At 37.5% G+C, this 15,602-nt stretch overlaps 1 protein-coding gene across 2 annotated transcripts in view; it reads left to right on the top strand.

The window, feature by feature from the left end:
• SEPTIN10 (septin 10) overlaps positions 1-15,602 on the top strand; it is a 63,193-nt gene that overhangs the window by 18,559 nt on the left and 29,032 nt on the right. For both annotated transcript variants that reach the window (XM_032777810.2, XM_075061389.1), the window contains exons 2-4: positions 1,302-1,419; positions 2,615-2,810; positions 5,579-5,765. In XM_032777810.2, the coding sequence (XP_032633701.1) occupies positions 1,302-1,419; positions 2,615-2,810; positions 5,579-5,765 (501 nt within the window). The remainder of the gene's footprint in view (positions 1-1,301; positions 1,420-2,614; positions 2,811-5,578; positions 5,766-15,602) is intronic.

Here is a 15,602-nt window from a genome sequence, read left to right as displayed (position 1 = left end):
GAATGATAATACATGAAAATCAATAAGAAAATGAATCAATATTTAAATTATTATAAGAGATGCACACTAGAAAGATTCGTCATAGTTTCACGATGAGTGCTAAACTCGTGTCAAAAGGCCTGACTGAAATATGTCCGAACATATTCAGTGTAAAGGATGACACTTTTCCCTGAGCTTCTAAATTTAAATAAAATTCCCTCAACCTTAGTGAAGTAGGCAAAGGCTAGAATGTAAACCCAGGTTAAGGTTAAGTCTTAGGATGCTGGCTGTATTAGAAGGCTCAGGGAATTGATAGTGGTTTAATGATTGTAAACATAGGAACACAGAATAACGTGGACCTGTAGCTAATCATGGTTTTGTTCATCTGTTTCTGTTGAATGGTTGTTTTTTAAATTGCATTTCAGGTTCTATAGTCAATATGTGTGTCAAAGGTTTCTTCCCCCACTTTGAACTTTAGCGTCTAAAAAGTGGGGACTTGCATGGACCTTCTAAGCTTAATTCCTAGCTTAGATCTGATAATGCTGCCACCAGCNAGGTTCACTGAGCTTCTTAACCCTTTACATGTAAAAGAGACATTAACCCTTAACCATTTGTTTATGACAGTGTGGAAAAATGTTGTTGTTTCCTTTTATTTTAGACTATGTATGTTAGGCATTTCTCATATACCCATCACCAATGTATCTAAGTACCAATTCATTATTAAATAATTTAAAAAGAACTATACGCTCTGGTACTCTAACTACATATGTGATGATATCCATTATAGTTGTGATGTATGGATAACTTCACACATTAAAATATTCTCACTGCTTGTACACTTAGAGTACGTTTTTATCTGTCTGTATCTTTCCTCAAGTTTTCAGTCTTTATTTTGAATTCCTGCTGTCCCTTATATTCTCCTCTGATTTTTTTTTCTTTCTTTGTAGAGATAAATCAGTTGGGATATCCTTCATTCACAAGTTTCCATTTCCATTTGACTAGTGTGCTTTCTTTGGTTTATAGGCTCTGATCTCACAAGTCACTTAAGCATGTGCTTAACTTTAATCATGTGAGTAGTCCCATTCACTTCAGTGGCTTCGATGGCAAATTAGCCAGCTACAGTAAAACTTAATTATTTATGCTATCATTTCACTAAATGAGTTGATTCTTATTTATTCCACTGACAGACTTTGCAAACTCTTAATGTTTTCTTCAGTTACTTACCAGACCTAAAGAAGAGTTGTAGCTTACTAGTAAATCTCCTTGTATATCACTGTTAATTGTTTGGCAACACATTTTCTTAAATAATCATTTTTCCACAGCAAAATGATAATTGTCGACCCCTATCTTTGTCTGGCCATGTTGGTTTTGATAGCTTACCAGATCAGTTGGTTAACAAATCCATCAACCAGGGCTTCTGCTTCAACATTCTTTGTATTGGTAAGTAATATACTTTTTTTATTATTGACAGCAGTGAATATTAAGTATTTGGCCATAAACTATCTTTTGGCACAAATATTAATACAAAAAAAAAGTGGATGACAAGGTTACTGTTACCTCCCGTCAGGAAATGACTGCAGTATTGATCCAATATGATCTTAGGGTGTTTTTGCCTTTTTAACTATGATCCATAATATGCCTCTTTTTATTCGCAACCATCCTTTTGATTATCTTTGTTGTATAGTACTTTCATGATCAGGCTTGAAGGATGCCTTAAGTCTTGTTTCATGAGCAACTTCTAGGATTCTTTAAAAATTGTGGTCTACATCCAACTCCTCTCCATAGATAAAGTATTTCAGATAATAGAATCCAAGCCACTCCTAGGTCTATCAGTAGGAAACCTTGAAGCTTTTTTATACTTATTAATTTTCTGGCTGAATGTATTGGAGTTCTTTGGATGTACCAGCCAGACACACAGCCATGCATTTTCCTAAAACCCAGCACTGAACTGAGCAAGGGTATAAATAATCCACACCAACCCATAACTGTCTTTCACTTCCTCTCTATTAGCTGATGTGGTTGAAGAACAGACCTCCTTATATGCATGGAATAGCTGATCTTAAAACTTGTGTAAAATAATGAAGATGGATAGCTGTGGTTTTAATACTGACCTAATGAAATAGTAAAGTTTTCTTGGTGTTAAGATTTTCTCTCTTCCCCTGTCCCCCACTGATTTTGGAGTGCTGGTGCCTAGGCCACCATGGCAGGCCCATTTAAGCATGCTAAACAATCTTTATTCCTCATTTATAAGACACTAATCCTGTTCTTGGATCTTAAGATTCTAGTGAGAGGCTCAAAAGGAATGCCCTTAGTGCTCAAAGGTGTGTTTTATTGTTGTTTTCCCTTTGGGGTACTAGTAGGTGTGTATGCATGTGTTCTACTTGTCAAGGAATTGAAGGTTTGAGGGAATATTCAAGATAATGAGGCACTGCAATTGATTTTTTTGTACAAAACACATTTACTGGTGCTTCTAAGGGTCAAAAAGAGGAATTTGCTCATATGTTTGGAGAAGCTAATTTACAGGTAATTTCTCTTTAAATTCTTTTAATGGGGCAATAACTATAATAACAACTATTATACTTTGTACAAATATATGCAAATGCAAACTTCTTACTTTTTCTTTTAATTTTTTTAGGGGAGACTGGAATTGGAAAATCAACCTTGATAGATACTTTATTTAACACCAGTTTTGATGACCGTGTATCAACACATTTTCAGCCGAATGTAAGACTCAGAGCTCAGACTTATGAACTCCAGGAAAGCAATGTTCGATTGAAACTGACCATTGTAAATACAGTGGGATTCGGCGACCAGATAAACAAAGAAGATAGGTTAGTGTTTCCTCATGTGGTTAGAATTTGATTATGCAAAATAACCTTAGTCTTGAACTGTGGAGTCTGAGTAGATTTTTCAAGTTAGGTATGTGATTAAGAAATATGTGTAGTACAAATTACATATGATCTCCAGATGTTTAATTGTACATTTTTCCACATAATTAATGGATTGTATTTTCTTCTTGTCAGGCAAGTTATTTAAGAAATCAACATTTACTATGCCCTCATGTGCACATGCCTTTATAATGTGTTACAAATTATATCAATAAAATATACAATAGTGATGGGCATTTTTTGAACTTTCATATAATTATACAGATAATAAGATGCAGTACAGTGTGTTCTCTACAGACTTGTGCTTTTAAGTTTCAGTAGAATCTACAAAAGAGTGTAAGTAGGAAGAAAAATCATCGGGATTCTTTAAATGTAGGTATATTTGAAGTTGAACAGCCTATTTAGAAGATGGAGCAATACACAGCTAGTGAATTCAGAGTTTTCTTTTCCGTCAATTCAGTTTGATGAATTTAAATATTCATAATTATTGAAATGATTTTCTTCAGACTCTTATTGGGATGACCAATACTATGAAGCATTTTTAATAATAATTTACATTATTTAAGAGCCAAGTAGTGTTGGGCATGGATGGAGGTTGTGCATTCACTTCCAGAACATAAATTAACATTAAGGCCACGTTTTAGTCACGGATATTTTTAGTAAAAGTCATGGGCAGTAATCAAAAATTCACAGCCTATGACCTGTCCATTACTTTTACTATATACCCCTGACTAAAACTTGGGTGGGGGGACTGCCTGGGAGAACCACAGGTGCTGGGGGAATTTGGCCTGGGTGCTAGTGGGGTAGGGGATGGGTGGCGATGTGCGGCCTGGACCCCTGCTGATGCTGGAGGTGAGGGGAGGTGGGCAGCAGTGCGTGGCCGAAGAACCCCACTGATGTTGGGTGGGGGGAGGCATGGGTGGCAGGGACAGTAGGCTCTGTACTTGTCTCCGAACCTCCCCCTCGCCCCCAGCAGCAGCAGAGTTTGAGTGTGGAAGGGGTCAGGGGGTTGGGGCACGGTACAGCATGAGGCGGGCTCTGAGCGGCGCGTACCCAGGGTGCTCCCTGGAAGTGGTGACATCCCCCTCGCTCAGGTCGTAGGCATAGGTGTGGCCAGACAGCTCTGCGCACTGCCTTCGCCTGCAGGCACCATTCCTGCAGCTCCCACCAGCTGCTACGGAGGTCACAAAAGTCACGGAATCTGTGACTTCCGTGACCTCCGTGACAAACTCGCAGCTTTAATTAACATTATAGCATAGGATACTAACAAAAGAGAGTTCTTGCTAGTGACTTACCTATTCTTGCCTATTTCTTTGATGAACCATGTTTAGATGGTAAAGAAAAATCTCAGGTACCGGTGTTAATGATACGCAGTAAAATATTTCATATTGAAAGCAAAGCTGTCTTTTATCTCTTTCAAATTCACTTTCCGTGTAATCAGTGCCTTTGAAATTTTACCTCCCATGATTCGTCTACACTGTATGCAGCAAAAGATACTCAGGACCCGCTGCTCTTATGTATACAATAACATGTTTTGAGGATACATTATGGTCCTCTTGTAATTTGGATTGTACAAAAAAGAGAGAGAATCTTTAAAATGTAGTTAAAATAAAAATCAGATTCTCACTCTTTAGAGGATAATTTCCTGCTCTCTTACACGCATTTACCAGTAATAAAGCTCCCCAAAACACAATACTGATCTCCAAAAGATGTGAAAATATCATAATTATGGACAGTATCAGTCACATACTGTTTATAGTGATAGTCCGTTATTTCCAAGATTGAGTTGTGAAACTACAGAAATTACAGAAGTCCATGAAATGGATCACTTAAGGATTTCAGTAAAAAATATAGCTGATACACTCTGCTTTTCATCACCAATAGAGAAAAATTTAACTGTATCTTTAACCCATCCTGTGCTGCATTAGTTTCTCAAACTAGTACTTAGTAACTTTAGTTTTACATTGCGTAGACAGTTTGATCATTATTCATACATTTAATATCCTGTTCTGGTATATTACTTCTTGAGATTCCAGTGTATGTAGTTGATATACTCCTGGGGGAATTCTGCACCAAAAAATTGAAAGTTCTGCACACAATATTTTAAAATTCTGCAAATGCTGTCAAAATAATGCTACATAATCAAGCCAGTTTCAATTATTTTGGTAATTTATTTCAAAATACCTGTCAGCAAATATGTCTGGAACAATACAGACACACACAAAAATTCCCTCGGGAATAGAGTTAAAGAAACCCCCATGACAACCCAGTTGCTCTTTCTCTGCTCCCTTCCCTCCCCAGCCCAGCTTCCACCCAGGGATCCAGAGGGAGAAACAGCCTGATGCTCCGCGCCAGACTTGTGTTGAGTTTCCTGGGCACTGCCCTCCCTTTCCCTCAGGGCATGCTGGGAACTGCAGCTGCCAGGAACTCTCTAGTTCCCTCTCACCAGTAATGTCTTATATGTGCAAGCTAGGCTCTTCTGAGTCCAGTGCTAGCTAGTGCTATCTAGCAGCACTGCAGCCTATTTCTGTAGGGGAAAGGAAATTCTGCGTGCACAACGTTAATTTCTGAAAATTGTGCAGTGATACAGAATTCCTCAAGGAGTAAGCAATAGTATGCAGAAAAATATAACATGGATTCCCTTTTTTAGTTCCACTCTATCTGAGAGAAACTAATCTTTGGTTGCTAACACATCGCATTTTTTTCCCCAGCTATCAGCCAATAGTGGATTACATAGATGCACAATTTGAGGCCTACCTCCAGGAAGAACTGAAAATTAAACGCTCCTTATACAACTACCATGACACTCGCATCCATGTCTGCCTCTATTTTATTTCACCTACAGGCCATTCCCTTAAAACGCTTGATTTGTTAACCATGAAGAACCTTGACAGCAAGGTAAGATTGTTTGAAACCAGTTTGAATGAATTTGTAAAGATTCCTATTTCTTGCAACATCTTGTCTCTCTTATAATTCTTTATTTGTGGTCTTGTTAATACTGTAACTTTTTAAAGTAAAGTCAACATATTATGTTGTCAAGAAATATGTCACTCATTGCTTTTTTTGTTTGGTCATTGAAATGGATGAGGGAGACTTCTGCATTAGGCAAAGTTGAAAAAACATCTTAAAAAATGAAAAATTCTGTGGCAGATTTCTTTGGACAAAATCTGTCTCTTTGGTGACAGGACCTTTCTACCTTGGATTCCTTCAGTGTCTAATTCACTAGAACAGTATTCCTGGAAGTCAATTGCTTCCATGTAGTCTGATCATAAACTTGGATAGGGGACAGGTTCCATGAAACTAGCCTCTTCTGCAACTCTCTTGCATTTGGTGTGTTTCCCTTTCTTTTTCTGTAGCTTCTAGCTGGTGACTCTTGCTGCTGTTCTTATTGCATGTATCTCTTGATCCATGCCCTGGGGAGATTATGCCTGAGGGATAACACCCCTGCCATCTGGAATAGGGCCTGTAATTTGCTCTGGAATTCCTCTCCCTCAAAACCCCCTATTTGTCTCAGCACTGTAGTTCCTCTTCAAGATACGTCTTATCATTATGATCCATTAGCTAGCTGGCCCTAGCGGTCAATGTAGGCTAACCAGCCTGGGATTCAGAAGATTAATGTTGTTGTTGTTGTTTCTTTATAATACTGTAATGACTGGAGACACTAATCAGGATTGGGAGCTCCACTGTGCTAGACATTACAGATTTGGGAGTGTATAGTCTCTGTCCCAAAGAACACTCAGTCTTATTTAAGACAAGATACAAGATGTGGGAGTCTGTCAGCCTAGGATGCTAGCTGACTGAACAACTTGGTCTGGAACTGCTCTGAAGATGTCTAGAAAACTCTGTTGGAAAGCAGATTCGTGTGACTTTCCACTAGAAATCCCTTCTTTATGAAATGAAAGTAATTTTTCATTTGAGCAAGACAGACAGTGTCTAATCCTTGCTAGTTTTCTACTCCCTTTATTGTGAGCTGCCTGCTGCACCTTAAACACTCTGGGCTCACCTTTAGCTCAGTGAGAGTATACCTGCCAATGACTTTGGCATTTCACCCACTGGCACAAGACTCTTGTCATTTTACAGGGGAGACATTTTTAAAAGGTCTATCTTGAATCTTTCCACTTCTTTGGTTTCCATTCCATAATGTGACTTAAATATGGTGCTCGCCCAGTTAATAGAACCACCTTTTCACCTTGCGTTTCACCTAGTGGTAATTGCATTAGTTCAACCTGAGGTATTCAGACACTAATGTCTGATTCACTGAATATGGTATTTCTTAAGATGGTGTAACAACATGCCCTCCTTAAATTCCTATCAAAGGTGGTTTCTGATTTTAATTTAAACCAAACATTCGATCTACTGGTATTTTTCCTAATGCTCCATTCACTGCAAAGAGGCCAGACCACATTGTTTGGAAGTGAAGAGGATATTTACTATCTGAACAGGACTAAACTGTACAATAAACCACTGGGATTCCTGGTAGCACACAGCGATAGTTTTTGGGATTAGCTAGTTTCCACTCAGATTATTCAAGTTAATTAGATTCTGTATACTTTCTTCCTATGAATTAGTGAATGTTAAAATAATAGGTATTGGAACACATTCATTCAGGTCTAAGGTGATCTCTTCTGCTTATGTCAGATGTTTCTGTCACTGAAATACGAAATACTGTTACCTGGAATTCAGTCTGTACTTTTGTACAGAAGTACTTCCTGGATTTAGCTTCTAGATTAGATCTTCAATTTGGTAGAAGAATCCTACAGTCATTGTTCAAATGAGACCTCTCAATCCCCACTTGAGTTTAAGGACAAATTATTGCTCATCACAGAGTGGATATCAGTACAAGCAATCGTATTGGAGATCTGCAGTTACTGTAGTAAGGGAAACAAACAGTTTTTTAAACATTAAATGCTTTCAACTAGCTGGGTTGACTTTTTTTTAAATTTGTATAGTAGAACAAGTTTTGATTCCAAATATTTTTCTTTAGAATGTGGGAATATATAAACAAAGTCAATGCTGACACACCTTTCCTAGTAGTAGTGTTTCATTATATCTGTAAAGCATTTTGAGATAGCTTATATGAAAGATGAGGTACTTTTTCAAGATCTATTATGTGATAGATGGTTCACTCCAAGGATTAAATTGGTGATTGAAAGTTTTGCCTGATGCCTTTGGAATTCTCTGCCAGCACACCTAAAAATGCTCTAAAATGAATCATCCTGTTGTGTGTTGCTGTAGCTGTGATTTCTTTGCATGTGCTATGTATAATGTAGTAGTCTGTCTTGTGAGCTATGGAAAGAGATTTGTGTGTTTCAGTAATTAAGCAAGTAATCAATAAAGACAAATGCAAAGTACTCCTCTTAGGAAGGAACAATCAGTTGCACAAAATGAGAAATGACTGCCTAAGAAGGAGTACTGCAGAAAGAGATCTGTGGGTCGTAGTGGATCACAAGCTAAATATCAGTCAACTGTGTAACACTGTTGGGGAAAACAAAAGTAAACATCATTCTGGGATGGATTAGGAGTGTTGTAAGCAAGAAGTAATTCTTCTGCTCTATTCCATGCTGATTAGGCCTCAGATGGATTATTGTGTCCACTTCTGAGTGCCACATTTCAAAAAAGATGTGGACAAATTGGAGAAAGTCCAGAGAAGAACAACAAAAATTATTGAAGGTCTAGAAAACATGATCTGTGAAGGAAGATTGAAAAAATTGGATTTGTTTAGTCTGGAGAAGAGAAGAGTGAAGGGGGACATAATAGTTTTCACGCACATAAAAGGTTATTACAAGGAGGAAGGAGGAAAAATTTTTCTCCTTAATCTCTGAGGATAGGACAAGAAGCAATGGGCTTAAATTGCAGCAAGGATGGTGGACATTAGGAGAAGCTTCATAACTGTCAGGGTGGTTAAGTACTGAAATAAATTGCCTATGGAGGTTGTGGAATCTGCATCATTGGAGATTTTTAAAAGCAGATTAGACAAACACTTGTCAGGTATATTCTAGTTAATACTTAGTCGTGCCATGCATGCAGGGGCGTGGACTAGATGACCTCTCAAGGGCCCTTCCAGTCCTATGATTCTATGATTATATTTGCAGTTGGTAAGTGGCTTTGAACTTTATATCAACAACATATTTTACTGAGTTCTTATTTCATTTAGAAATACATACCATTAAAAAAATGTGAATATCAAGTGGATGGAAACTTCTTTTTTTATTAATGTACTCTTTTTGGCACGGAACTGCTAGAATTTAAGTGTACATGAATTTTCTAGCTGTTTGTACTGATCATAGCATGCAGATTCAGTCATTTGTAATTTGAAGTAAGACGCACTAATGTGGTATGTTACAAATCAGGTTTTCACTTGTCTTCATATTCAGGTGGTTTATCTAATGTTTTGAAGAATCAGATATTTTCTTTGTTTTTTCATGCCAGCAGAGCATTTCTGACCAAGCACTTATATGAATTTAGCTTCTGATTCATTAGGGGTACTTTTTAAAATGATAGAAAAACTTAGGTCAAGAAACTGATGATACTTTTTTATGGCAATTTTATAGACTTTTAAAAAAAAAATCAAAATGTTTGTAAAATATGTGTAACCTTCTATGAGTTGGGTGCATATTTCTACCAGTGGTAGCTACAGTGTGAGGGGAGTCACAAGAGTTGAGCAGCCCAACTCAAGTTCAGGAAACCTGAAATGAACTGAGAGGAAAAAAATGTGGTTTAAAATTAGTTACATCCAGAATGATTCACCATCACCACACCCTTTGAGACAATTTAGCACACAAATGTATTTTTACTTCATTTTTGTTAAAATATTTACAGGTCACTGTTAAGTGAGAGAAATGACATGTAGCTTTTTCTCACTTACTGTATTTGAAAGTTTGTCCTTCAGGATGTTCAGAACAGATTTACTGTGGGAATAAGGGGCTCTGGGAGTTCAGTGTAACAGAACATATTGCTCCTTAAAATTAAGCAAAGGTTATATGTTTGAGGGTTTAGCACAAACACTGTTTTGGAGGCAACTATATGTAGTACACTAAAAATCACCTGATTTTATGTGGCTGATGTAAAAAGGCAAATAAAGTCTTCGGAGTTATGCATGGAGGTAAGGAATGTAATACATCAAAAATACTTTGACATTATTGTAAGACATTACTGTGACTTACCTGAGTACCATCTAGACCAGTGGTGGGCAACCTGCGGGCTGCATGCGGCCTGTTAGGTTAAGCTGATTACAAGCCATGAGACATTTTGCAGACGTTGACAGTCCACAGGCATGGCCCCCCACAGCTCCCAGTGGCCACAGTTCACCATTCCCGGCCAATGGGAGCTCCGGGAAGTGATAGTCTGGCCCGCCAAAGTCTGAGAGAGAATGTTCCCTGCTCTTTTCTCCTCACGTGTTTGAGCTTCCTTTGTTTCTCTTCCTGCTTGATGACTGTTTACTGCTTTAATGCAAATTAAGCAGAGCATACATTCCTTTGTTTAGAACAGACCTGGTTGCCAGCTTCTGGCTGGAACATGTGTTGTTAACACTGTACAGTGGAATCTTAAACTTCACATGCAGTGTTGTCTCACATATTTTACTAGGGGACAATAATGACCAGCAAATTGAGTTTTCAAATGATACCTTAGAAAGCGTATTTTGTATAAAGATTATTACAATAGTGTGTAGTGTGGAAATGCAGGCTTACATTCTGTCACAATTACTAAAAAAAGGCTTCATTTGGAACAGCACACTCACCATACAAAAATGGATATTGCAAAGAGAAAACCAGTAGAAGATGATGAAAATTACTTTCATTTGATTTTTTTGAAGTTTTGGTACAATAAGCTAGATACATATTTGGTTGTATAAAACTGTTGTGTTTCATACTTGAGATGTAAGACATTAGGTGGGAAAGGAACGAGTTGGTACCAACAAGCCTACAGTAGAACCTCAGAGTTACGAACACCTCGGGAATGGAGGTTGTAATGCTGAAATGTTTGTAACTCTGAACAAAATGTTATGGTTCTTACAAAAGTTTACAACTGAACATTGAGCTTTGAAACTTTACTATGCAGAAGAAAAATGTTGCCATCTTAATTTAAATGAAACAAGCACAGAAACAGTTTCCTTCCCTTGTCAAATCTTTCTTTAACTTTCCCTTTATTTTTTTTAGTAGTTTACATTTAACATGGTACTGTGCTGTACAGTATTTGCTTTCTTTTGTTTTTGTTTTTGTTTTTTTGTCTCTCCTGCCTGATTGCATACTTCCAGGTCCAGATGAGGTGTGTCGTTGACCTGTCAGTTCGTAACTCTGGTGTTCCTAACTCCTACTTTACATAAGATAACAATTAAGGTAATGCCTTGAAGTTTATCCTTTGTTATTGAAATCCCTGCATTTTGCACCAAATAGTGAGGGCGCTGAACCCCGAAACCTGCAATTACGATTAGTTTTGGAAAATTGTGAGCTCTAAGGTCAGATCAACTTTTTTGTTTTGCTTTTCATATTTTAAAAAGCTCATCAATCTTTGAGTGCTGGCTACGGCCTGTAAGACATGGAAGTTCCTTACTTAAAGGTTGAATGGAATATGGAACAGTTTCTCAGGGAATATGGAAAACTTAAGGGGTACAGCCTTCAGTTAAACAGTCTTAATTAACTATGGATTGATCTGATGTAACTAAAAATTTAATTCTGTAACATATCTCTGGATGTCCAGAGCCATGCCTTTTAAGGTATCTTTATTGCTGTGTATTAATTTGTACCCATGTATGGTTACAAGAAATAATTTTTTTGAATAAAGCTACTAAAATTGCAAATAATAGATTTTAGACAATCCTGAAAAAAACAAGTGTTTCCTTAGCAGATAAATTAAGGTAAATATAACTGTATCCTGTTACATGTTTAATGTTGGAGTATTATTGCTTTAGCCTTGGACGCGTGTATTTATAATGGTTTAAAGTAGATCTGTTTAACTATTATAGCAGTCTATGCTGCTGATTGTTTTGTTAGTCTTACAGTTACTTCATCAGCGGTTGTTCTCTACCATACATTATGCAAACAGTTCCTCGTTTTTGGGTGGGAGGCATTTTTTGTTGTGCATATTTGTTTAATATACATAGCAAGCATATTTTAAAAATTGTATAAACAATTTGCTTGTACAAACTACTCACCTAATTTTTTTCATATCACAATGGGATAGTTATACGGGCAACAATAGGGAGGAGAGAGAGCAAGTTGTAGAAAGTAAAAATAAATGTGTCTGAAATGAATAAAACACCTTTGTCTGGCTTGTCCTTGTCCGTCCTTCCACGAACGTAAGTCGACACCACACCATTCTATTTTGTTGTGAGCATGTTCTTTCCATTTCTGGCCAAAGAGTTTTGTCATGGGATCCGACCCAGTGCATTTTCGGTCCGCCCAGCGGTCACTTGTGGTCTTTGGGGATCCAGTCACTGATACAGGTTGTCCACCTATTGTCTTGCCTGCAGACATGACCCGTCCATCTTCACTTTGCGTCATACATCGCCTGCACTACATTGGTCATTACGTCTGTATGCCTTCTGATCTCCTCATTCAGTATATGATTACATTCGTCTTTCCGTTGCTCTCTGGGTGACAGCAAATGTTTCTTCCTCTGCTTTCGTTGTTGACTAGCTTTCTGCTCTGTATATCATTGCTGTCAGAACAGTAGTGTTAAACAGTCTTTCCTTTTATTCATGGGCAGTTTCATCTGTTAGAGACATCTTTTTTTTTTGTTGAAACTTGTTGAAATGTGCCAATGCTGATTATTTAATGCAACTGCATTTAAAAGAAAGTCTCTGACATAAACTGTAACTGCTTATCTCATTCATAAAGCTATAGGGAGAAAATAATCTACCTGGAACATCTCTAATATGATATTTTAGAGCCTAGATTATCAACGTCAGCAGTGTTATATTGCTTTATCTTTACCTAGGAAAGTTGGTAATGTATAGAAGTGATTCACAATCATTTAGGAAGCTTTTGTCTTTTTAGTCTCTTGTTCTGTGTTTGGGGTTATTTTTTGTGGACAATGTAAAAATACTGTAATCAGTATTTTTGAATACTGTATTTATGAATACAGTATTTATGAATTCCCTGTGTTGAGGGATTTCACTGTATATAGTATATTAATATATGTAGTAGGGTTAGTGTTCCCTGCTTGTCGTGGAGGAAATCTTCAGTCTTCTGTGGAATTGAAAAACAATTTTTGTACATGAGCTTCTGAAAAAGTAGTTTGGACTTCGAAATAGATTTCTCTTAACCTTGTCACATACAAGGTGTGTGCACCATCTGTCCATTACACACATTTTATTTTGGAGGAATTCTTGTCTCAATGGTCATAGGAAGATTAATGTTTGCAAAGATGAAAAGTGCTATCCTAGATACTAAGTTATGGTAAAAAATGTGATAGAATGATGGTAAAAGAAATATAAAAAGTTCCTGACGTTTTCTTGTAGCTAGGGTAATGTACCTCCATGGAAACAGGTCTTTTAATTTTGACTTCCTGGGTAATTGTTCTCATAGACTAAGTCCAGATTTTTTAAGTTTTTATGAGCTTTTTAAAGAGTGCTTTGCTGCTGTTTTTTAATTTTTAACCTGGTTCTGCTGTATTATACTGGTGGGTTACTGCTGAGGGCTTCTATGCAAGTCCATCAGTCTAGTTCTTTGTCAGCCTGCATTGGGGTATTGCTGATCCCATTGCTCTGTAGCAATCTTCAGTGTAGCCTTGTGGGAGATCTCAAGAGGAGTCTCAAAGTTCGATCAACTTTGTGTGTTCGTTTCCTCATCTATGTGCGTGCTCCCCCTTTTGCTGGTTCCTAAAAACAATAAAAACAATCACTAGTGGGGGAGAAATGAACATTTGTGTAAACTTGTGAAATTAAGAAATTGAGAAATGGATCTTTCTTTCTCAGGGCTAAATGCTTCTCTGGGCTTCACTGGGAAGTCATGTGCTTTGCAAAAGGCAAAATATTTTAGGCTAAAATTCTTTCTAACAGCAGGAACATGAACACACAGTATAAAGGTAATCAGAGGATTTGAAAGGTCAGTTCACAGTACAAAACTACATCTGACTTAACATCTGCTGTTTGCTTTTGTGAAATGTATAACTGTTTGCTTGCTGATATAGGAGAAAGGTGGGTTTTAAAATAAAACAGGACATAACCATTACAAATATAGTCCAATGTGCTGCAGTCCTTTGATATATTTGATATATTTCATTCATCAAACTAGCTAGAGAGATAAAGGGTAACAAGAAAACATTCTACAAATACATTCGAAGCAAGAGGAAGACCAAGAAAAGAGTAGGCCCATTACTCAGTGAGAGACAAAAATAACAAAAAATGTGGAAATGGCAGAGGTGCTTAATGACTTCTTTGTTTCGGTTTTCACCAAGAAAGTTGGTGGTGATTGGATGTCTAACATAGTGAATGCCAGTGAAAATGAGGTAGGATCAGAAGAGACTAAAATAGGGAAAGAACAAGTTAAAGATTACTTAGACAAATTAGATACCTTCAAGGCACCCGGGCCTCACAAAACGCATCCTATAATACTCAATGAACTGAGTGAGGAGATATCTGAGCCATTACTGATTATCTTTGAAAAGTCATGGAAGATGGGAGAGATTCCAAAAGACCGGAAAAGGGCAAATATAGTGCCAGTCTATAAAAATGGAAATAAGGACAACCCGGGGAATTACAGACCAATCAGCTTAATTTCTGTACCTGGAAAGATAATGGAGCAAATTATTAAACAATCAGTTTGCAAACATCTAGAAGATAGTAAGGTGATAAGTAACAGTCAGCATGGAGTTGTCAAGAACAAACTGTGTCAGACCAGCCTGATACCAAAACAAGGTAACAAGCCTTGTGCATGGGGGGAAGCGGTAGATGTGGCATATCTTGGCTTTAGTAAAGCTTTTGATACTGTCTCGCATGACCATCTCATAAACAAACTAGGGAAATGCAACCTAGATGGAGCTACTATAAGATGGGTTATAAAACAGTTCCCAGAGAGTAATTATCAGTTCACAGTCATGCTGGAAGGGTGAACAAGTGGGGTCCTGCAGTTCTGTTCTGGGTCCAGTTCTGTTCAATATCTTCATCAATAATTTAGATAATGGCATAGAGAGTACATTATAAAGTTTGCAGCTGATACCAAGCTGGGAAGGGGTTGCAAGTGCTTTGGAGGATAGGAATAAAATTCAAAATGATCTGGACAAACTGGAGAAAAGGTCTGAAGTAAATAGGATGAAATTCAGTAAGGACAAATGTAAAGTACTCCACTTAGGAAGGAACAATCAGTTGCACACATACAAAATGGGAAATGACTACCTAGAAAAGAATACTGCAGTAAAGGATCTGGGGGTTATAGTGGATCACAAGCTAGATATGAATCAACAGTGTAACGCTGTTGCAAAAAAAGCGAACATCATTCAGGGATGTATTAGAAGGAGTGTTGTAAGCAAGACACGAGAAGTAATTCTTCTGCTCTACTCCGCGCTGATTAGGCCTCAACTGGAATATTGTGTCCAGTTCTGGTCGCCACATTTCAGGAACATTGTGGACAAATTGAAGAAAGTCAAGAAAAGAGCGACAAAAATGATTAAAGGTCTAGAAAACATGATCTATGAGGGAAGATTGAAAAAAATAGGTTTGTTTAATACGGAAAATTGAAGATCTTACCCCACCGACCCACTCAGCCCGCTGCTGGTCTGGAGTTCTGTTCACCTAGG

The sequence above is a fragment of the Chelonoidis abingdonii genome, chromosome 1, assembly GCF_003597395.2.
Source record: "Chelonoidis abingdonii isolate Lonesome George chromosome 1, CheloAbing_2.0, whole genome shotgun sequence".
In the NCBI taxonomy this organism is placed as follows: domain Eukaryota; kingdom Metazoa; phylum Chordata; order Testudines; family Testudinidae; genus Chelonoidis; species Chelonoidis abingdonii.
The sequence above is the reverse complement of the archived record's forward strand: the minus strand, read 5'-3'. Positions and strand labels throughout refer to the sequence as shown.